The sequence below is a fragment of the Lacerta agilis genome, chromosome 8, assembly GCF_009819535.1.
Source record: "Lacerta agilis isolate rLacAgi1 chromosome 8, rLacAgi1.pri, whole genome shotgun sequence".
Taxonomy (NCBI): Eukaryota; Metazoa; Chordata; class Lepidosauria; order Squamata; family Lacertidae; genus Lacerta; species Lacerta agilis.
In genome coordinates this window covers 33,005,814-33,028,562 of record NC_046319.1, presented here as the reverse complement: position 1 = coordinate 33,028,562, position 22,749 = coordinate 33,005,814, and the positions used below count along the sequence as shown (strand labels likewise).

The following is a 22,749-nucleotide window of genomic DNA, read 5'->3' as shown; positions in this document are numbered from 1 at the left end:
CTTGTTTCCTAGGGAACTAGTAACTGAGAAAAATCTATAATTAGATCTGTGGGTTATAAGCTACATATGGGAACTGGGTGCTAAGTGTCTCCCTGCAAAAGTAAAGCATCTAGATGTAATAAGCTAGATCCAAGATTATTTCAATTATGAGGGATTCATTTGAGAAATTATATCAAGTACTCTGGATGTTCCTCTCACCTTTCTCCCCCAACCCCAACCCCACCTCTCTCTGCTGCATGAAGTTTTGTGTGGGATGATGTTATTCAGAGTCATATCTTGCCGGAAACAGTTGGAGTCAGGACCTGATTGCCCATAGTGAAGTCATTGGGAGAGGATGAATTCTGTCACACACACACACACATACCTCACACACACCTCACACACAGCTGTGATCCTTCAGGTTTCTAATTTTGTGGTCCTCATTCGACAAACCTGTCTGACTTGGAGATGCAAGATTAGGAATGTGAAGGCAAAATAAGGCACTGTTATGCATGTTAATACCTCCAATGTATTTCTGTCCTCCATCTGTCCTACATCAAGGACTTATCCTCATCTCAATGTATTTATCCTCATGACAATTCTGTTAAAGTAGGTTTACGATGCGGCATAGAGATAACAACATGCCCGATCCTCCCTGAGATTTGAACCTGGGTCTTAACATTATGTCAGAAGCAGCTTTCCGAGGCTTACATTTTCAAAACTCTATGGTCTGTTGTAGAGATTTTCTGATTCCCCCCCCCCCTTTGGGTTTTGAGCTATATGATTAGATGAATGCATTGTTATCCTCCCTAGTTTATAAACGCTAAAGAAATGCAGGTTTAACTCCCCACCAAAATACCCATGCAAGCTGTGCAGTGGGATGGTTAGTGCATTGGACTAGGACCTGGGAGACCAGGGTTCAAATCACCACTTGGACATTAAGCTCATTGTGTGCCCTTGGCCCAATCACCGTCTCCTAGCCTAGCCAGCTCAGATGACTGTTGTGAGAATAAAGTGTGTGAGGGGGGGCACATGTGAGCTGCTATGAACTCCTTGGAGGAAAGGTGAAATATAAATCAAATAGTGAAGGTCTTGTGAAATTTGCATCCCACAAATTTTGCATTGCAAAAGGGGTTGCCCTTTATGTTGGTTTTCATGTAATTTATTTGAACCACAAACTTTGCAAACCCTAATAGTCCAGCAACAACAAGAAAAAGTGTTTGGCATGTGTGTAGATTAGTACAGTATTTTGTTTTTCCCTTACAAAGCTGGAGAGAGAAAAATATCAATTCAGAATATAGAAGCAGGTGAAGAAATGAAAATAACATGGGTTTCAAACAGGGTGGGGATGGGAGGGAAATCTGATGTCTCTCTAGTGCAGTGGTAGACAACATGGAGCTCTCCAAATGTTGGACTGCATCCAGGGATTTGGGGGCAGAGTTCCAGGAATAAGGGTGAACCAATGTGTGAACAAAAACACAGCTGTTCTTTGAAATTCCCAGTTCTCCAAATTTTACAGTATGGGTGTTCAGCCAAGACATGTGCAGAAACATGTGTCTACTAGCACAAATTGTGAATAAAATTGCATGTATCAGTGAAAATAGCATGCAAAAAATGCATTTTATTAGGAGCAACCACTTTGCAAAAATGTGCATATTAGACAAAATTGTATATAAAATGTGTGTATTGAGAGAAAGTCACACTAAAATGCTGGTGAATTTTCAGGGGGACTTTTTAAAACAACAAAGTTTGTGTATATATGTTGAGAGATGAATTTAAGATATGGAAAAATATGAGAAATGAGGGAAACAAAAACTGCCAGGTTTGCTCACCACCTAACTACAACTCACATCTGCCCCAGGAAACATGGACAATGACCAGGGATAACGTGAGTTGTACACAAACATCTGGAAGCAGCTTGTTGTTCTGTTTGCAGCACAGAAAAAGGTAGAACTTCCAGGAACTCAACCTGGAAGCATCCACCAGATCCAAGCAAAATCCTTGTAATGGGTGGCAACAATTCACTTTAATCCCACAACTGCCAGTAATTTTTGTATGAAAATTTGGAGCCTGTCCTTTTATCCCATATTTTTCTACTCCATGGCCTTGGATATCTGTGCATATTCTGCAGAGGGTATTGAGCAAATGAGGCAATGAAAATCCACTGCTTTGATTTTAATTGGATTGTAAAGGTAAAGGACCCCTGACAGTTAAGTCCATTCACAGACAACTCTGGGGTTGTGGCGCTCATCTCGCTTTGCAGGCCGAGGGAGCCGGTGTTTGTCTGCAGACAGTTTTTCTGGGTCATGTGGCCAGCATGACTAAGCTGCTTCTGGCAAAACCAGAGCAGCACATGGAAATGGCGTTTACCTTCCCGCCGGAGCGGTACCTATTTATCTACTTGCACTTTCAAACCGCTAGGTTGGTAGGAGCTGGGAGCGAGCAATGGGAGCTCACCCCATCACAGGGATTCAAACCACCGACCTTCTGGTTGGCAAGCCCAAGAGGCACAGTGGTTTAGACCACAGTGCCACCTGCGTTGGATTGTATTCAGATTCAAATCCAAATGAGTATTACTTAGCACAGATACACATGCAGTAGATTTGGAACAGGAAGGCCAAAGCGAGTTCTCCCTCATAGAGAACACGTGTTGCAGTTGGGGCCTAGCAAGACATCCCTTTGGATTAGATAGCTGGGGGGGGGGTTATATATTCTTGGTGCTCGTAGTGTCAGCCCCTCTTTGCTGCGTGCACCAGATCACACACACACACACACACACACACACCGTTAATTAGGTTTGTGCGTTGACCTTGCTATGCCTGTCATGGGGTCGTCTGCTTTGAGGCAGGGGCCTAGTAGGAATTTTTCCATCTGGCTGATTAGCTGTGGCCATTTGGTTTTCGCCTACTGCATAGCAATTAGTCACAACTTGTAAGGTTGGCGGTTAGGCATTGGTTATTCAATTGGTTGGTGGAGGGGAAGTGGTTGGCTGTGCCTGCCCCTCCAATGCTGCTTTGCGGGGAATTCTGTTAAAAGAATCCAGGGGCTCTCCCTGGTGAGGGTCCTGGCCACCCCGACCCCAATTCTCTCCCCAATGTGTTTTCCCCTTGCTGACTTCCACTAAGTGGGCAGAAGTCAGCCTGTCCCCAGGTGAGGACAGATAGTCGAACCAATGCCTAAGCAACCACTCACATGTTGTAATTTAATAAAAAAAAAAGTTGTGGCCAAAATTATGCCAATAACCTTAAACAAAATTTCTGTGTGTTGCGTGAGTTATTTGGGGGGTGGTCTTGGGGACCTCTACACGCAAACTGTCAATCTATACTCAGGCGTGAAACTCACTGAATGAATTTTGACCAATTACTCTCTCAGGGCTCATCACATTCTCCTTGGACTGAACAATTTTCCCTTTGCCTCACTCCTTTCCCAGGGAAAGTCTACTCCTTATCTCTAAAATGGTGCAAACATCAACCTGGAGAAAAACTGAATTGCTCTTTGCTTTGATTAAACACTAAAGGATGATTTTCCTCGGGTGAATGCAGAGGGACAAGAGGAAGTATAAATAGAATCATAGACTCTTAGAGTTGGAAGGGCCCCAAGGGTCATCTAGTCCAACCCCCTGCAATGCTTACTTATAAGCTCTCACTCAATCTAAACTGCCTTGCAAGGTTGCTCTGAGGATAACTTTGGGGAAGTTGGAAGGGAGAACCATATATTCTGTTTTGAACTTCTTGGAGAAAATTCTGCTGCATTTGCAACAAGACTAACAATGTGATGCATTAAGGCCTAGCTGCAGCTGTGCTGTAAACTTCAAAATACCTCTAGGGAAGCTGGAGAATTTTGTTCAATCTGCATTTAAAAATGAGCTGACCTAATTTGCACTTACTTCCTGAAATAATACGGAGACTGGAATGCAGTTTTCCTATGAATTGTGCTGTTCACTGTGATTTACAATGCAGGAAATTCCCCATTTACGTGAATTCAAGGCATGCACATCACACCACCTGTCCATCTCCCAAACTTAAGAACGCGATATAAATGCAATAAATAAGTGATACATGTCTTCATTCAGCCACCATTTCTGCACCCTAAAATGCAAAGCTTTAGCCCAACAGCCCAGTGTCACCTCAGAGTCATACTCATAAATAACGTATCATTCAGAGAACTTCCCAGAGTCTTTTCTGTTCTTCTCTATTGGTATAAGTAGTACTGAAAAATGACAGGTCTATCTAGGTATTTGATGCCAGCCCTTAGAAATGTAAAATCCTAGGTGCCCTCTGATGCTTTTGTCTGATAAATGTTCAAGTGCTTCCTGTATTCCTTGCAAGGGAGGAGGATGGGAAGAAAGCCAGAATAAATTGACTCTGCCTGCCATAAGCTGTTCTATCCCACCAGCTTCAGTGGTTACCAGCCGCCACGGTTATGGGGTGCTGTGAAAAATCAGCAGCTTCTCAATTATTTTGTTTATTACCATTGTGGGTACGCCATTTTGATTTTCTGCCTGAGGCATCAATGTGTCTTGGCCCATCTCTGTTGGATATATAGCCCTAAAGCCTGCAGGAAACCACAGCAACGCTTTGAGGAGCTGCATTGCCCAGCAGATATTCATTTTATTATTATTATTCTGCACTTAAAATAGTAAAAATAGAGCAGCATCTCTAGTCACATGCATCTCCCAATTAAAATTGACCCTTGGGGATTTGACATCGAATAGAGGCTGGGGGTGAAAAAACTAATTAAACCTGCAAAAGGAAATATAGCAAAAAGTTGAGAGCCAGACTCACAGTTTTCTTTGCTGAATTAAATTGTGCCTGTTTATTTGCTAGTGCACAACTTTTCTGCCTGTCAGAAAAAGGGAAACATTTATTACATTTTTTTTTTTAAAAAAAAGACCAAAACCAGAAAAGTGCACTGCAAACACACACACACACTTTATACTGCTGGATTCCTGGGAAAAAATGTTAAAGAGAAAGGAAGTGTACATGATTATTGTTGCTTTGTATCTATTTATCTCTCTCTGAATGTTCCCAGAAGGAGACACATGGTTTGGTTACATCCACGCCAGAGTACTGTAATGTGACTTAAAGATGTTTTGGGCACTTCATATAGGGCAGAATGTGGCAGCTGAAATCCCCCAGACCCCATTTAAGGTGCTGCAACTGACCTTTATGTCCCTGAATTGTTGGGGACCAGGTTATCCAAAGGATATCTATGTAATACCCGCATGAAGGATACCTTTGAGTTCAGCTTCTTAGGTCCTGATCTTTGACTCGCCACAGAAGTTGTCTGGTTAGAGAACACCATGGCAGGACCCTTTTTTTATTGACCCCACACTGCTGGAGTGCGCTCCCAGGGAAATGAACATTGATCCTTTGCTGTTGATTCTTAGAAGGTGCTTAAAGGCTTCCCCCCCTCTCTTTTGATCTGCATTTGGATAATTTTATTGAGCTCTGTTTATGCTGATACTTTTAACACCATTTTAGCACTGATGTTTTGTGCTATTTGATTTATTTATTTTAATCATCTGGCATTTTTGATACATTTAATAATTTCAATGATGATTTTATTATTTGTACCGCACCCATCTGGCTGGGTCTCCCAAGCCACTCTTAGATAGATAGATAGATAGATAGATAGATAGATAGATAGATACCATTATATTTATAAGCTGCCTTGTGAGGGTACAGATACACTGGGAAGAGGGATAGAAATCTCCAGAATAAATAAATATGTAGTATATTATCCAACCCTATCAAGTAGGTGAATATTGTTTTTAATTTATACTGTGTAGACTTAAGGTCACACCCCTAGCATACATCTAAAACACTCTTACAGCATTGTATCACTTTAAGAGCCATGGCTTCTCCCAAATAAGTCTGGGAACTGTAGTGTGTTAAGGGTGCTGAGAATTTTTTTAAGACCCTTAACAAACCATAGTTCCCAGGATTCTTTGAGGGAGTTGTGAGTCTTACAATTGAATGAGATGCTTTAAATGCATGATGTGGGTGCCTGGAATGTGTAGAGCAGGGGTAATCAATGTGGTGCCTGGACTACAATTCCCATCATCCCTGACCATACTGCCTAAGGTTGATGGGACTTATAGTGGGCACATGTGGAGAACACCATCTTGGCAACCCTTGGTATAGAGTTTCTATTAAAATCCAGGTCCTTTTATGTTGGGAACAAGATTCGTTTTATGTTGGGAACAAGATTTTATGTTGAGTGCAACAAGATTCCTGCCTCTGAGACTCAAGGTTGTGCAGGAATACTTGGAGTTTGCTGGGGTGGTGGGGGGGGGGAGGAAGACAGTTATTAAGTAACATCACCCCTGTGGTTGCTAAACTGGAATAATATTGTCAAAAGCAAAAATGTTGTGGTTATAAAACTAGATACACACACACACACACACACACACACAATCCTCTCCTGGGGATATTGTGGGCTGATGTTCCCTCTGCCTGGCTCCACTTATCTATTTCTTTCTCACTCCTTGGAAAACGCTCTGTGATTTACCTCTGTGATAAGATCAGAACAGCTGAGGGATCATACTGTTGAAATGAGCTTAGCTGGAAGGGACATAGTAACACCAGTTGAAAAATGGTGTTGGTAAATTTCTTCTGGCCAGAATTCAGTGAGTGTAAGGGACTTCTAAGTATAGTTGCCCATTTGTTTTATACTGCTTGTAGGAGTTTATCAGCCTTCGAATGCCATTTGCCTTAGCTTTGATTTCCCTTATGGAGAAACCTCAAGGGATGCAGTCTTTTCCTGCTTCAGAAGTGCTCCTATTCTTGTTCAGAAGATTTGAATTAGGTCTGAATCTCACAAGAACATTTATGCACAGGGGGTGTTGGAGAGGGCAAAATGGGCAAGGAGCCAAAACCAACCCTGGCCCAGATTTCTCATAGTGTATTTTGTGGAAGCAGTGTAACTTCTCTTGGCTGGGGGGGGCACCATATGATCCCCTATATGTCTCTTTGGAGCAATGCCACATCATGGCACAGAACAGCCACCCACAAACCGGTGCCCTCCAGATATTTTAGCTTACAATTCCCATCTTCCTCAGAGAAGATGGCCAGTGGTCCAGGGTGAAGGGAATTCTTGTCCAAAACATCTGGAAGGCAGAAAATAAGGGAGTGCAGGAACAGAATCATCGCAATGGGAATTATGAGAAGAATTGGTGTGGGTTTGTTTTCCAAAAATAGACATTAGATAGATAGATGCTGTTGTTTGTCTCTCGGCAGGTGTTGTCTTAAAAGTGTTGTCCGGTGTGAGTGAAGGGGTAGTGCCACTTCTAAGATGCTAACTACTATCTGCATCACACCCACCCACCCACCCACCCCTAATACTAATTCTCTCTTATTTATTTCATTTATATCCCACCTTTCCTCAAAGGACCTCAAGGTGATGTACATGACTCTCCCTATCTCATACTATCCTCACAACAACACTTCTAGTCCAAGAACTGGTGCCCAAGGTCACCCAGGGAGCATCATGGCCAAGTAGGAATGTGAATCCTAGTCCCTCAGGACTTAGTTTGACACCTTAACCACTATGCCACACTGGTTACTATTACCTGGACCCTCAAAAACATGGCATATTGATTTTTGCCAATCCCCCCCCCCATAACTACATTCTTCAGTGTTATCAAAACAGGGGTGCCAACACACTGTGGGAGCAGATAAGCCCCGCCCCACATAATTGATCACGTGATGCACACACACACACCATTTGAATGGCAATGCCCATCAACTTTGGGGGGGGTGGCCTCCTCAAATATTTTATTGGGGTGGGTGAAGGGGTGCCACCACACTGTGGGAGCAGATAAGCCCCATCCCACATAATTAATCACATGATGCACACACACACACACCATTTGAATGGCAATGCCCATCAACTTTGGGTGGGGTGGGGTGGCCCCCGCAAATATTTTATTGGGGGTGGGTGAAGGGACCTCAACCAAAGGAGCACACATTTTGAATTGTGTCAACATTCTATAGGCATCATGGTTTTCCCCAACGGATTCTGGGAGTTGTGGTTTATTAAGGGTGCTGAGAGTTGTTAGAAGGCCTCTATTCCCTTCCGGGAGTTACAATTCCCAGAGCAGTTCGACAATCACTCCCTATTCACAGGGGATTATGAGAATTGTAGCTTTCTGAGAGGAGTGGGGGCCTCCTAACAACTCTCAGCAGCTTAAACAAATTGCAGCTCCCGGAATTCTTTGGGGTAAGTCCTGACTGTTTAATGTGAAATCATAGCACATTATATGTGAATGTCACCTCAATTAGAAGAGGACCCTATTTCTGTCATTTTTTGGGAGTACGTAGCTCCCTCTTGTGGCTAATTAAACTTTAAATAAAGTATCAACTCAAAAAGACCTTCTTCTGGGTAATTGTCAGTGCCGTCATTCCAGACTTTAAAAGAGCAGGTGCAAGGATAGAAACTCAGGCATGGGCAGACATAATTGAATCTTGACTCTTGTGCTTAGTTTTCATTGCAGGTGTTTTGTTCTGAACCACGTCTATGAGTTTTTTATGTTAACTTTATTTGCAAAATTTGGAGGGAGAATGACTAGAGGCAACAGCAAGCTATTCAGGGGGATCTGAATGACTGCCCTTCAGAACAACAGAATAACTTCCTGGAAAACAAACTCCCTTGTCTTCTGAAGCACTCACTTTCGCCACATTCACACCATACATTTAAAGCACTATGATACCACTGAAAAATAACAATGGCTTTGTCCAAATAATTCTGTGAACTGCAGTATATAAAAGGTGCCGAGCGTTTTGATTGACCCCTATTCCCCTCACAGAGCTACAGTTCTCAGAATGGTTTATCAATCATTCTTTCTTCATAAGAATCATACTTCTGTGAGGGGGAATAGTGTTCTCTTAACAGTTCTCAGCACCCATAAAAACAAAAAAAAATTAAGCTCCCAGAAGTGTTTGGGGAAACCATAGCTGTTTAAAGCAGCAACATAGTTCTTTAAATGTATAGTGTAGATGAGGCCTTGAAATGTTGAGAAGCTGCTGTGGACAGCAGTCAGAACCTGGACTTCCTGAAAACAAATCCCTTTGTCCCCTGAAATGATTGCAGATCTCTCATGTGGAAGAGCTGTCTCACCCTGTGCAGAATTCCCTCTTCGTTTTAGTGAATTGAACAACTCCCCAGTTTCCAGTGAGAACTGGTGGCATTGCTTGGCCCCAAATGCAGCAACTGTACACTTTGCACTATTTCCTTCCCCTCTCAGGTGGCAGAGGGAGCCCTCTTGGCGATGCCACTACCACCCTCAGAAGTTAAGGGGATGGTGGTCCAGCGGAGGGCATTCTCTGTAGCAAGCTGTAGAATTCCCTCTCCCCAGAGGCACATCTGGGACCTTTATGATGTAGCTTCATTGGATGCTGCACACACACCTTATGGGTGCATAAGAAATATTATGAATTATAATGGCCAGCACCAACCATTGTATATACTGTATAGAGGAAATGATATTTCTTACACCACGAATGTTGCTTCATATTATGGATACTGTATTGTTTTATTGCTACTGTTGTTGCAGGTTTGTCATGGCCATTGGCTAGAACAGTAAACTTATTTTGAATTGAACATCTTTAATGAGACATGTCAAGAGTCATTATTATTGTTTAACTGGCAGCTAACATTAATGGCAAATCTCTCTCTCTCACACACACACACCCCAAAACAGGGGGGGGGGGGACCTTGAATTAGTCTCTTCTAGGTTCTGTTGGCATCAGGTTGCACCTAGGATTCTAGGGGATGGCAGGGAGAGCAATGTCCTGATCTCCATTGCTTGAAACATAAACCCCCAACTGTTACCTAAATCTGCCTCTTGCCTTATGTGAGGCCCCATCTGCACTGTACATTTAAAGCAGTATCATGACACTTTAAAAAGTCATGGATTCTCCAAAGAATCCTGGGAACTGCGGTTTGCAAGAGTGCTGAGAGTTGTTGTAAGAAGCCCCTATACCCCTCACAGAACTACAGTTCCCATACTTCCCTAGGAAGAGGGAGTGGTTGTTAAACTACTTCGGGAATTGTAGCTCTGTGAGGTGTAGGAATCATAATATAGGCATGCTACAAGAAGACAAATTGTTCCTAATTCTTTTTTGCTGCCTCCTTGGCTTGTATCCTCACAGCTGTGTTTGCCTCATACAGGTGGTAGACAATGACAGACCAGAGGGCTCCAAATTTCGGATTTTTGGGAAAGGTGTGGACCAGGAGCCAAAGGGATTTTTCAAAATTGTTGAGAGCACAGGAGAGGTCCTTGTGACACGGTCCCTTGACAGAGAAGCAATGGCCACATACCAGGTAAGTCACCATGCAATGTTTGTGTGTGTGTGTGTGTGTGTGTGTGTGTGTTGCGTTCTCTCTCTCTCTCTCTCTCTCTCTCTCTCTCTCTTAACCCGTGATGGCCTCCAGACTATCATATTTTGTCTGAGTGATTCAATCACATACCAGACCTTTAGGTTTGTGCATTTAAAGTGGATTAAAAAAACAACAACAACTTTGCACAATAAATCCACTTTAAAAAAAGACATTTTGTGATTTGGAAAGTGATGGAGAAATGCATTAGAAATTGTGAGATGAATGTATGGGAAGATTTATAAACCCTTACAAGCAAATCAGGATGAATGCAGGACAAATGCTGATTGTTATATAACCACCCTGCCAACAAATCGGGATGCATGCTCAGTAAATACTGGATATAATGCAACTTCTATGTGATCTTTGTGCAAGAAAATCAGGATGAATGATCAACAAACAAGTAACCTGAAGGGGCTCTTTATATTCATGGGATGTTGCAAAAGTTTTGCTTTATGTTTCTTGGCTTCAATTTGCTGCTTCTCCATACTATTGTATATAGTGATGTAGAAAATTCATAACAAGTGAAGTTATGAGGCTGGCCAGAATATGTGAATCTTGTAGGGCCAGGGGAGAAATTTCTGTTGCTTTCCAAGAGCTCACTATGCAAAAATTCATTTATCAGAACAAAAGAAATTAGTACCCAAACATCACTATATGCGCTGCAGAGTCAGTCAAAACGAAAAGCTGGTCTTTGTCCACTTTCTTATTGGTGTTTTGCTTGTCAGTGCCAAACATTTTAGGATAGAAACCATGCAGGGATGTAGAGATCAGGGGGGAAAAATTCCTTTTGTCTCTCTTCTGCTGGTTGACTGCAGCCATTTCAGGAAGGGTGGTGAGAGAGGGGACAAATCACAGATTAGAGATATAGGAAACAATGGCAATTCTCAGCTTGTTATGCAAACACTCCCCTAACAATCAATTTCCTGGGTACACATTATGTTCAGAAAGCAGGACCTGTGGATATTTACCAAATATCAAATCAAGCAAGATACAGCTCCTTCAAAACTCCTCTAAATTCTGTGGTATGGACAGGAATTGGAACATTATCAAAGGTTCCAGCGTGTCCACAAATGCCACTTTGTTGACCTCTGTTCTAAAGGCAGTAGCACTGCCTGTAGAACCAAGGCTGCAGTACCTGTAGTAGCAGGATCAGACCTTTGGGCCAGAAAATAGACAAGAAAGGAAGAATGCATTGTCAGAAAGAGGGAAGGCAAGTTACAACTTGCATAGGCTATAGATCAGATGGTTGCAGAGGTTGGGTCTCTTGATTCTCATGGTTCATGGAGTAGGAAGTTAGCAGTGCATGTTATTCAGGGCTCCAAATTCAAGAGTGTTGGCATGTAACACTCCTTTTAGGTGTCAAATCCTGTATGGCCAAATAGTTTGATCAAAGGGCAGCTTTCTCTCATAGTAAACCAAAGCATTCCCCATGCTGGAACGATTACAGCATATCTTCAAATATAACCCCAATTTATTTCCTTTAGAATAGTCTCACCCTGCCCTTAAGCCTTGCAAATCACATAAAACAATATATATTGCAGCATGCTAGATGAGCCAGAAAGGAGATGCAAATGCATCTTTTAATGGGCTGCAACTCTTTCTGTGTGACCCGTGATATAATTCTGGTGCTCAGCAGGCCAGCCAGAGTCCTGTTGAGCAAGCTGCAGTCAAGAAGATCTGCAGAAGGAGAATGCTCAACTTGATTAGTCAGTCTTTGGAAAAACAATGAACTGGAATCAATGAAGATGTATTGTGAAGTCAAGAAAGCGGCAGGGGTCCCGCCCCCCTTTGATTTTTCTTGATACATGAAACTATTTTAGTTTCTTGCAAAGTCTTGGGAAAGTTTCTTTTTTTAAAAGAATTGCTTTCCTTCATTTGGTGCTTATGAATTATTTTAAAAGCACAAATGAAGATGAAAAATAGGAGGAGATGACTCTCCATGGAAAGATATAAATATTTTCTGAACTGTCAGTGCAGCAGAATAGAGTCCTGGTATTCTGCAAAGCTGGAAGTGATAAGTGGGTCATCTGGTTCAATGCAATAGGCTTGAGAAATGGGCCCAGCTCATTCAAATTACAATTGCGACAGAGAACTTCCTGCGGTACATTTTTTCTCTTCACCAGAAGAATGATTTGCCACTTGTCTGGAGCAAGGAGCCATTAACCTCAAGTAAATGGATGAGCTGGAAGCCTTCTAGGTAGAGTCACCATTAACTTTTGCCTAAAACAAAATATGATGTGAACTTGGAAGTTCTTGCTTGAGCAAGGCACTTTGATTTGACTACAAATCCCATCAGACCAGCCAGCATAACCTAGTGTCAAGGGTGATGGGACTTGTAATTCAAAAAATTGGGCAGGCACCAAGTTGGGGAAGGGAGAATTAATGTGAAGTTTTATCTTTTAAAAATAAAAACAGAGGCAATTGCATTTAGAAAGAAAGAAAGAGAAAGGAAAGGAAAAGGAAGGAAGTAGCACAGATTAACTAATGGAATTAGTTCCCACCTTTTCATATAGACTCTCACAGACTTGGTCATTCACAAATTATTATGCTAGTCTGAGTAAACAGCTTGCAAATCAATTCAATAAACAGGAATACTAAATCCAATTCTGTAGATGGAAGGCTATTAATACATTAACCACCCAATGTTTGTGACAGATAATTTATGGCTAACAATCAGGCTCAAAAGTCATTTTATTTTTCCCAAATTGAAAATGTGTTTTCGTTTCATGGAGTGTGCTCAGCTTAAGCGGGGGTTGAGGAAATCCCTTAATTACTACAAAATATTGTTCCACACAATATTGTACAAAATATTGAAAACAAAATCCCTTCTTTGGAAGAGCAGTTTTGTCTAGTGCTTTCCAAGACATAGTGAAAGTCAAGTCTGTCTGTGTGGGAACCAATATTTATTCTACTTACTTGTTTCGTATATTTATAACTGAGATGCTTTCAAAGTGGCTTAAAACAGATGCTAAATAATAATTTAAAAAGTCTATAAGCAACCATAGCAATGGTTGGTGAACCTTTTTCAGGCCAAGGGTCTGCTCAACCTTCTGGGTACCACATGCCAGGGGTGTTGGAGTTTTCTGAGTCCTGGGCCCTTGAAATATATGAGGAAATGTGATAGCTCAGTGGCAGAGTACATGTTTTACATGCACAAGTTCCTAGGTTCAATTCTCAGCATCACTAGGTAAGACTGAGGAAGTCTCCCCATCTGAAACACTGGAGAGATGCTGTCAGTCAGTATAAACAACACTGAACTAGATGGACTGTTGGTCTGATTCAGTATAAGGCAGCTTCCTGTTTTCCTACTTTCCAAGACTTTCCTGGGTGTCATTCATCTGTCATATAAAGTAGGCTCCCACTACCATCATTATTTGATTTTTATTCTCTTCCCTCCCCCCCCCCAACCTGATTTTACTAATCATGTTTAGTATCCCAATTAATCTCTCCCAGAGAAACAGGGGTGCTTTCTGGCTTCTTTGACGGAGCTGCAGGCTTAATTGGTCTGAACGCTTCCTCTTATGTGTCACTATCTAAAGCTTGGGATCCTTGTCTAGGAAGACAGCCTGTCACCGCAAGAGAAGGAAATAAAATGAAACGTGGAGAATGAAAGCCTCTTAACAATTGATTTCACATCCGGCACTTGTTAAACATTTTTCTTAGACAAATTTAAAAAAGAAAAAGAAACCTTTCATAATCTCTGTTTTGTTTCCCTTTTTATAAAGGGGGAATTGCCTAGGTAAATTTTGTCAGGATTCCAATTTTCATGATGCTGACTGAGTGGCATTATCAAACTTCTCCCCACCCACCTACCTTGCCCTGACGTCTTATGCCTGCAAAGTGTCAGTTTCCGATTGTGTTTGGTTTCAAAGTATTTGTGCTCTGAAAGCAGCTACATAAAAGATTTGTGACTGGCTGCTATTATCTCCTTAAAAGCTGGAGTGCTCCAAAAGGCTGGCTCCCCACTGCCTAATTCTGACTCTGGAGGTTTTACAGCTGACAAGTCTCAAGCTTCTGATCAGGGTATTTTGTTGCCATATAGGTCCCACAAATTAGTATGTTTCAGGAGAAGCTTGGGATCCCTTTGGTTGGAGTTGTTGTTGTTCAGTCATTCAGTCGTGTCCGACTCTTCATGACCCCATGGACCAGAGCACGCCAGGCACCCCTATCCTCCACTGCCTCCCGTAGTTTGGCCAAACTCATGCTAGTTGCTTCAAGAACACTCCAACCATCTCATCCTCTGTCGTCCCCTTCTCCTTGTGCACTCCATCTTTCCCAACATCAGGGTCTTTTCTAGGGAGTCTTCTCTTCTCATGAGGTGGCCAAATTACTGGAGCCTCAACTTCAGGATCTGCCCTTCCAGTGAGCACTCAGGGCTGATTTCTTTAAGGATGGATAAGTTTGATCTTTTTGCAGTCCACGGGACTCTCAAGAGTCTCCTCCAGCACCATTGGGGTAACAGTAAGTAAATGCATGCCAGTTTTAAAAGGGACGAAGTGGGAGAGCGCTATTGCCTTCATAAGAGAAAGTAAGAATAGCCCTGCTGGATCAGTCCAAAGGCCCATCTAGTCTAGCATCCTGTGCTCTGAGCTTCAGCCATTTTGCATGCATGCAAAGTATATATTCTGTCACTGAGCTCTGGCATTATTCTGAACCAGTACTTGGAGTCTGATAAAAATGTAAACACCTGGATCAGGTCAATGGGCCATCCAAGCCAGCATGGGACAGCCTCAATCAGAACCCAAGCACAAGAGCCCTCTCTTCTTCTGTGGCTTCCAGCAACTGGTATTCAGAAGCATTACTAGTCATGATGCAGAGCACATCATCCTTATCATCCATGAATTTGTGCAGTCCTCTTTTAAAGCCATCTGTGTTGGTGACTTCCATAGCGGAATGCACTGTATGAAGAAGTAAACAGCATTTCCATGCTCTCTGTTCCACTGTGCCAGAAGTGGTTTAGTCATGCTGGCCACATGACCTGGAAAGCTGTCTGTGGACAAACGCGGGCTCCCTCAGCCTGAAACCGACATGAGCACCACACCCCATAGTTACCTTTGACCGGACTTAACCATCCAGGGGTCCTTTACCTTTACCTATGAAGAAGCACTTTCTTTTTTCTGTATTGAATTTTCCAACATCCAGCTTTGTTTATATTACTCTTACCTTTTCTCTAAACTAAAACATCCCAAACATTGCAACCTTTCTTCAAAGGAAAGTCACCCCATCCCCTTGGTTATCCTTTTCTGAAACTTTTCTGAGACTACAATATCCTTTCTGAGGCGAGTTGGCCAGAACTGTGCACAGTATACGCAATGTGGTTGCTCCATAGATTTATAGAATGGCATTATGATGTCAGCAGTTTCATTTTCATTTTATTTCCTAATGATCCCTAGGGTGGAATTCGCCTTTATACATCTCCTGCACACTGATCCAGCAGAATGTTCATTCCATATAACAATTAAATGGGACCGTAGTGTTCAAAGAAAACAGTATACATAGCTCTGAACACCAGTCCTTGGGGGACATATAAGGGTGTAGATGGTTTTTATCTTTGTGACATACTTGTGGGGTTTCTGGATTTAAGCAGTTGTCTACTGGTTAATGTTACGAGCCTCCATCCACAGTTCTTCATAGAGTGCCTGAAGAACTGTGGATGGAGGCTCGTAACATTATACAGGAGGCAGCAACGAAAACCATCCCAATGAAAAAGAAATGCAAGAAAGCAAAGTGGCTGTCCAATGAGGCCTTAAAAATAGCGGGGGAGAGAAAGCAAGCAAAATGCGAGGGAGATAGTGAAAGATACAGGAAATTGAATGCAGATTTCCAAAGAATAGCAAGGAGAGACAAGAGGGCCTTTCTAAACGAACAATGCAAAGAAATAGAGGAAAATAACAGAATGGGAAAAACCAGAGATCTGTTCAAGAAAATTGGAGATATGAAAGGAACATTTCGTACAAAGATTACCACAATTAAGGACAAAAGTGGAAAGGACCTAACAGAAGCAGAAGACATCAAGAAGAGGTGGCAAGAATACACAGAGGAACTATACCAGAAAGATATAGAGGTCTCATACACCCCAGGTAGTCTGGTTGCTGACCTTGAGCCAGACATCCTGGAGAGTGAAGTCAAATGGGCCTTAGAAAGCCTTGCTAACAACAAGGCCAGTGGAAGTGATGATATTCCAGCTGAACTATTTAAAATCCTAAAAGATGATGCTGTTAAGGTGCTACACTCAATATGCCAACAAGTTTGGAAAACTCAGCAGTGGCCAGAGGATTGGAGAAGATCAGTTTACATCCCAATCCCAAAGAAGGGCAGTGCCAAAGAATGCTCTAACTACCGCACAATTGCACTCATTTCACACGCTAGCAAGGTTATGCTTAAAATTCTACAAGGCAGGCTTAAGCAGTACGTGGACCGAGAACTCCCAGAAGTGCAAGCTGGATTTCGAAGGGGCAGAGGAACCAGAGACCAAATTGCAAACATGCGCTGGATTATGGAGAAAGCTAGAGAGTTCCAGAAAAACATCTACTTCTGCTTCATTGACTACGCAAAAGCATTTGACTGTGTCGACCACAGCAAACTATGGAAAGTTCTTAAAGAAATGGGAGTGCCGGATCACCTCATCTGTCTCCTGAGAAATCTCTATTTGGGACAAGAAGCTACAGTTAGAACTGGATATGGAATAACTGATTGGTTCAAAATTGGGAAAGGAGTACGACAAGGCTGTATATTGTCTCCCTGCTTATTTAACTTATATGCAGAATTCATCATGCGAAAGGCTGGGCTGGATGAATCCCAAACTGGAATTAAGATTGCCGGAAAAAATATCAACAACCTCAGATATGCTGATGATACAACCTTGATGGCAGAAAGTGAGGAGGAATTGAAGAACCTTTTAATGAGGGTGAAAGAGGAAAGCGCAAAATATGGTCTGAAGCTCAACATCAAAAAAACTAAGATCATGGCCACTGGTCCCATCACCTCCTGGCAAATAGAAGGGGAAGAAATGGAGGCAGTGAGAGATTTCACTTTCTTGGGTTCCATGATCACTGCAGATGGTGACAGCAGTCACGAAATTAGAAGACGCCTGCTTCTTGGGAGAAAAGCAATGACAAACCTAGACAGCATCTTAAAAAGCAAAGACATCACCTTGCCAACAAAGGTCCGTATAGTTAAAGCTATGGTTTTCCCAGTAGTAATGTATGGAAGTGAGAGCTGGACCATCAAGACTGCTGATCGCCGAAGAATTGATGCTTTTGAATTATGGTGCTGGAGGAGACTCTTGAGAGTCCCATGGACTGCAAGAAGATCAAACCTATCCATTCTCAAGGAAATCGGCCCTGAGTGCTCACTAGAAGGACAGATCCTGAAGTTGAGGCTCCAGTACTTTGGCCACCTCATGAGAAGAGAAGACTCCCTGGAAAAGACCCTGATGTTGGGAAAGATGGAGGGCACAAGGAGAAGGGGACGACAAAGGATGAGATGGTTGGACAGTATTCTCGAAGCTACTAACATGAGTTTGGCCAAACTGCGGGAGGCAGTGAATGATAGGCGTGCCTGGCGTGCTCTGGTCCATGGGGTCACGAAGAGTCGGACACGACTGAACGACTGAACAACAACAACTACTGGTTAAGCTGGATGCTGGACTTGATGTATGTTTGGTCTAATCCCCCATAAAGCTGCCTATGTTGTCATTCCTGTTCTGTGGAACAGCATCCCTTTCGAAATCGGACAGGCACCCACTACCTGCACTTTCCAGAAGATATTCTTGTTCCAACAGGCTTTCCCAGCTGAAATAATAGGTTCTTGTCGTGTCTATTTTGTATTGTTTTAGTTTTAAACTTATCTGCAGTTTTCATATTTGTGTGTTTATCTTTTTTCTGTTTACATCATACATCACCTTGAGACATGCCCATTATTGTGTTTTAAGTGGGAGGCAGGATACCCAGTTCCTCACATGTGCATCTGTAGAACACAGAACTTGGCAACATGTGATTGTCATGTACATCCGCTTACTTTTGTGGTGTGGGGTCTTGTTAAATCATTTTACATACATACATCAAAATATGTAACCCAGTAAATGTCACAAAGAATACTTTTGCATGGCGAAAAGGGATTATTTAATCGAAAGCTGGATTTTAGCAAAACAGCCAGCTAAATTATTATTTTAAGGTATTAGACTCAGAGCACACTTTCCTTCTGAAAAGCTACCATCCAGATCAGAGGAGGTCCAGTCCCATTTAACTTCAAAAAATGCATCAGATGTTTCTTCCTCATTAAATGGGCCTTGGTGTGCTTTCATGTTCTCTGTCACATTTGGTTATGTAATATAATAAATCTTCCTGCTGTTTCCTCATCTGTTGCAAGGAGAAAGAGGTATTTTACTTTCTACCTGCAAAAGAAATATCCCTCTGAGGCTTGAAAGCCCATGCATGCCAGTGTTCAATTTCCATGCTCCATTTCCACATCTGTTAAACACAATTTTCTTTTAAAAAATCTGCACAAAAATTGTGACTTTTTGTGTTAATTTTTCCCAATAGGTAGGGTTTTTTGCTTTTATTTGTATCATTTGGCTTAATATTTGCATCTCTGCAAGCATTCCCCCCCCAATATCTTGTAGTTTTATACGTTATTGTTGCTAACCTGTTCAATTTTGTGTACAAGGTTTGGTTGGAGAACTGAGTCACATAATTTGATGTGTGAATTTCAAAGAATAGAGGTTTTCTGGTTTACTTATTAGACCAGAAAGTGTGAATTGGGTAGGTCCGCATGAAAATGTGAACTGAACACATTTTTCCCCATTCTTCCCAGTATTACATAACTTGTGCCAACAAAAAAGCGTATCCTCCCCTATTTTGTCACTGCATATGAGTTCCACCAGGAAGATGGGTTTTGCTGAAGCGAGACAGGAGAAAAAGGGGGGAAAGGGGGAAAGAGCCCTGGATATGCCTTTAACAGCTAATGCATTTAGATCAGTCGTTGAGTCTTAAAATGATTGTCACGGGATGCAAACAACCAGAATAAAATACATAGTAGTCACTGAAGAAAATGGATTGAGTACATAAAGAGAATGGGTAAATGAGAAGGTTAAATGGTGGCTGGCAACTCTTCTATACAATCTGTTGCAGAAATTGAAATGTAACTATATTCAAGGGAAAGTAGAGCTCCAACTTTATATGGACAGCCACAGAGACAGCCCACATGCCTGTGTTAAAATCCAGTGCATCCTGTTCTGCCATCCTTGTTTATTAAGGGAGAAGCAGTTCCCAACACTTGTGGTTTTAACACACATATTAAGGATGTAATCTGGGTGTTTCTTAAATTGCGATTTCTGACATTAGGATTGGTTTGTATTCAGATCTTTGTGCAAAACCACCTTCTCTCTGAAAAGTGTTGTCAAGTCACACATGTTACAAAGGGATCTTTACTGAAGCAAAGTAACGACACAGATTCAGCTTCAGGCACAAAGTTATAGCAGCCCCGGCAGCCAGGTTGTTCATCAGGGCAAGATGATCTGAGCATATTACACCAATCTTGGCCTGACTGCACTGGCTGCCAGTTAGTTTCCAGATCCAATGCAAAGTGCTGGTTTTTGACATAAAGCCTTAAATAGCTCAGGACTACAATACCTCAAAAAGTGCCTCTCCATATTAACCTACCTGGACTCTGAGATCATCTTTTTAAATTTGTTTGTGGGATGGAGGTTTATTGGTTTGTCTTTGTTTTATTATGTATTTTGAATTTTTATATTGTGAACTGACTGGTGGCAACTCTCCAGAATTCCAGGCAGTGTTCTCTCCCAGCCCTACCTGGAGATGCTGGAGATTCAACCTGGTCCCTTCTATAGCCCTTCCTAATGTGACTAACACACATTCTCAAAATGCTTTCTATTACAGTGAGGTGGTGCAACAAAATACAGATTCCAGCTTATGGAATCTGAATTGCTCACTTCTGTGCTGGAATACCTTGGGAGGTGTATGGCAGGGGCCATGCCTTGCATGCTGCAAGAACTGCAGGTCAGAAAGGTGAATGCCAGAACACCTTGCACAGGAGACCCCTGTTTATATCTGTCCAGAGCTGGCCTTGAATTTGTTTGAAAGTAGTGACTAGCTGAGCCTGCATCCCTCTTTCTGTAAATACACATGTTCGAGAAGCTAGACTTGGCAACTTACATAGTGACACGGTGAGGTTATTGATGCATGGAACTACTAGCAGAACATTAAACTGCAATCTGTTCTGTACAGAGACTTCTTCACTCGGCAAACTGATTATCCAGTCATTTAATTCCTAGGCACTCTTCTTTTAACAATGGAGTAAATTGCAGTAACACCTAAGCAGAGAGAAAAAACACGTGTGCCCACTTAATAGCCTAAACAATGTGTCAATATGCTGAGGGATGAAGGGAGAGCAGTGATAGATGTGCCATTGTTTTCACAGTTAACACGTTTTTAATAGCAAGCATTAATTTGGGTATTAAAATATGATGGGTCCCTACAAAATCGTGGGAGGGTGTGGGAGGAATGCAGTAAGTTTAGGAGAAAACATGCCACTAACGGAGTTGAGAAATTCAAGGGCATGCCTCTGGGCCTCATTGTTTTTCTTGAGCAGTAGCTATTGATCAATACAGTGCTTACTATGTGTAGAACATGCTTTGAAGTTCTGGATGCAAGCGTCTATGTAATTTCCCCAGCCTCTCATTGACTGAACTACCTGAACTGAAATCTAAGAGGCAACTTAACTCCTAAATCCAGGTTGGCAAGCTTAGGAAATTGATCAGTTGAATTCTGAATAATAATAAAAAATACTATTAACAGGGTAAGCAGGGAATATTTCCTAGGAAACTTGGAATTAACATCAACCCAAAAAGTGGGTGGGTGGGGGGGGGAATGCAGCCAGGCTTCTGAAGGAAATGTTCATTCAGTCAACAACATAGTTGGCAAAAAAGAAGATGATGGAGAAAACTTTTTCATGTCCTCTGGTAATGTTATGCATTTTAGCAAATATGTAAAAAATGGAAATAAGCTGTGACTGCTTCCTCGCCACCGTCCCCCCCTAATTCTGTTCCATATATACAGACAAAATGTAATTTATTTTAGAAGACAGGAGATGCATTTCAAGGGGGGAGAATGTACTACTAACCACCGCCATTGGCATTATTTAACTTTGCAAATGTTTTACACTGGGAAAGGGCATTAATTGTGTTGATGTGCTTTGTGCAAGGCAAAGTCAACAGAATATATGCAGTTCAAGGATGCAGCAGTGGTGAGAACACAGCCAGAGCCAAGATTCATGCCTTTGACAGAGATTAGATCACAGGCATCTAAATTGTTTAGCTGGTCTTCCACTTCCCCATTTTCAGAGGGAATTAAACTATGTCTTTCTTTTAAATAACCATAGATCAGTTGGAATAATGAAACAGGCTGCTGCCATCATTTATCTCTTGCAGAACCTTTGAATGAACTACAGTGGGTGGTGGGTGGGTGTTTGCATACACATGCATCACATTGTTATCAAAAACAATTTCTATACTGCATTTCATTTTGCAGCACCCTCCCTTCCCCCTATATAGTGTGGGCTTCAGCTAGTTGCATTTTGGGGGGCTGAGTAGGAATCCCCTGGTCATCTCTTGGGACTTCCTGTTTCTGCCTACTTCACATTGTAGAGCATATTCTCTTGAGTTGGCATTATTTGGCTGACTGGCATTCAGTTTGGGCTGGTATGGAAATGCAAGATCCGAATTTACTGCAATCCTGGGGCATTCGGGGGGGGGGGTGATCTATCACTCAGAGCCAGAGACTAGGTGGTAAGTGGGAATTGCCTTGGGACCCTGCCTGTGCATCATGTTGAACATTGGACAGCAGCTCCTTGAGAGGCTTCCTCCCCATCCTTGGCTGGGGAACACATAATCTGCTAGCTTCCATGTCTAGGGAGTGAAGGATGCTTCCCTTGTTATGTAAGCAATTTCCCCCTCCCCTGCTGCCCCCGTCTGTAATTTGGCAGATCCTCTAATTTGTTACTTTTTAATACACATAACATTTTAAAAGCATTGAATACAGTGTCTTGAGTCTTCTTTATGGGTGCGAGGGGAAACATTTTGTCCTTTCCCCTAACGTATCACTTGAGCAGTGTATGTTTTTAAAAAGATTTTTAGCACTGATTAGAAGGGATAGATATAGGCCACAGATAAAATAACAAGGAACCAATGAAGCTCATGCATGCATGATGCACCCTGTAGCTCCAGTTAAAAGGATCTCTGGTTGCTGGTGTCTGCCCGAGTTCCCTGGAAAAGCCACTGCCAGGTGTAGCAGTTAATGATGGACTAGCTAGATGGGCCAGTCATCTGTTTCAGTAGAAACAGCTTCATATGTCCATTCAAATTCCCCT

The 22,749-nt window shown here is 42.2% G+C and overlaps 1 protein-coding gene across 1 annotated transcript in view; it reads left to right on the top strand.

Moving 5' to 3' along the window:
* Positions 1-22,749, top strand: part of CDH13 (cadherin 13) — a 587,120-nt gene that overhangs the window by 281,483 nt on the left and 282,888 nt on the right. Inside the window, 1 exon segment of the mRNA XM_033156828.1 lies at positions 10,153-10,305. Within this exon segment, the coding sequence (XP_033012719.1) occupies positions 10,153-10,305 (153 nt within the window).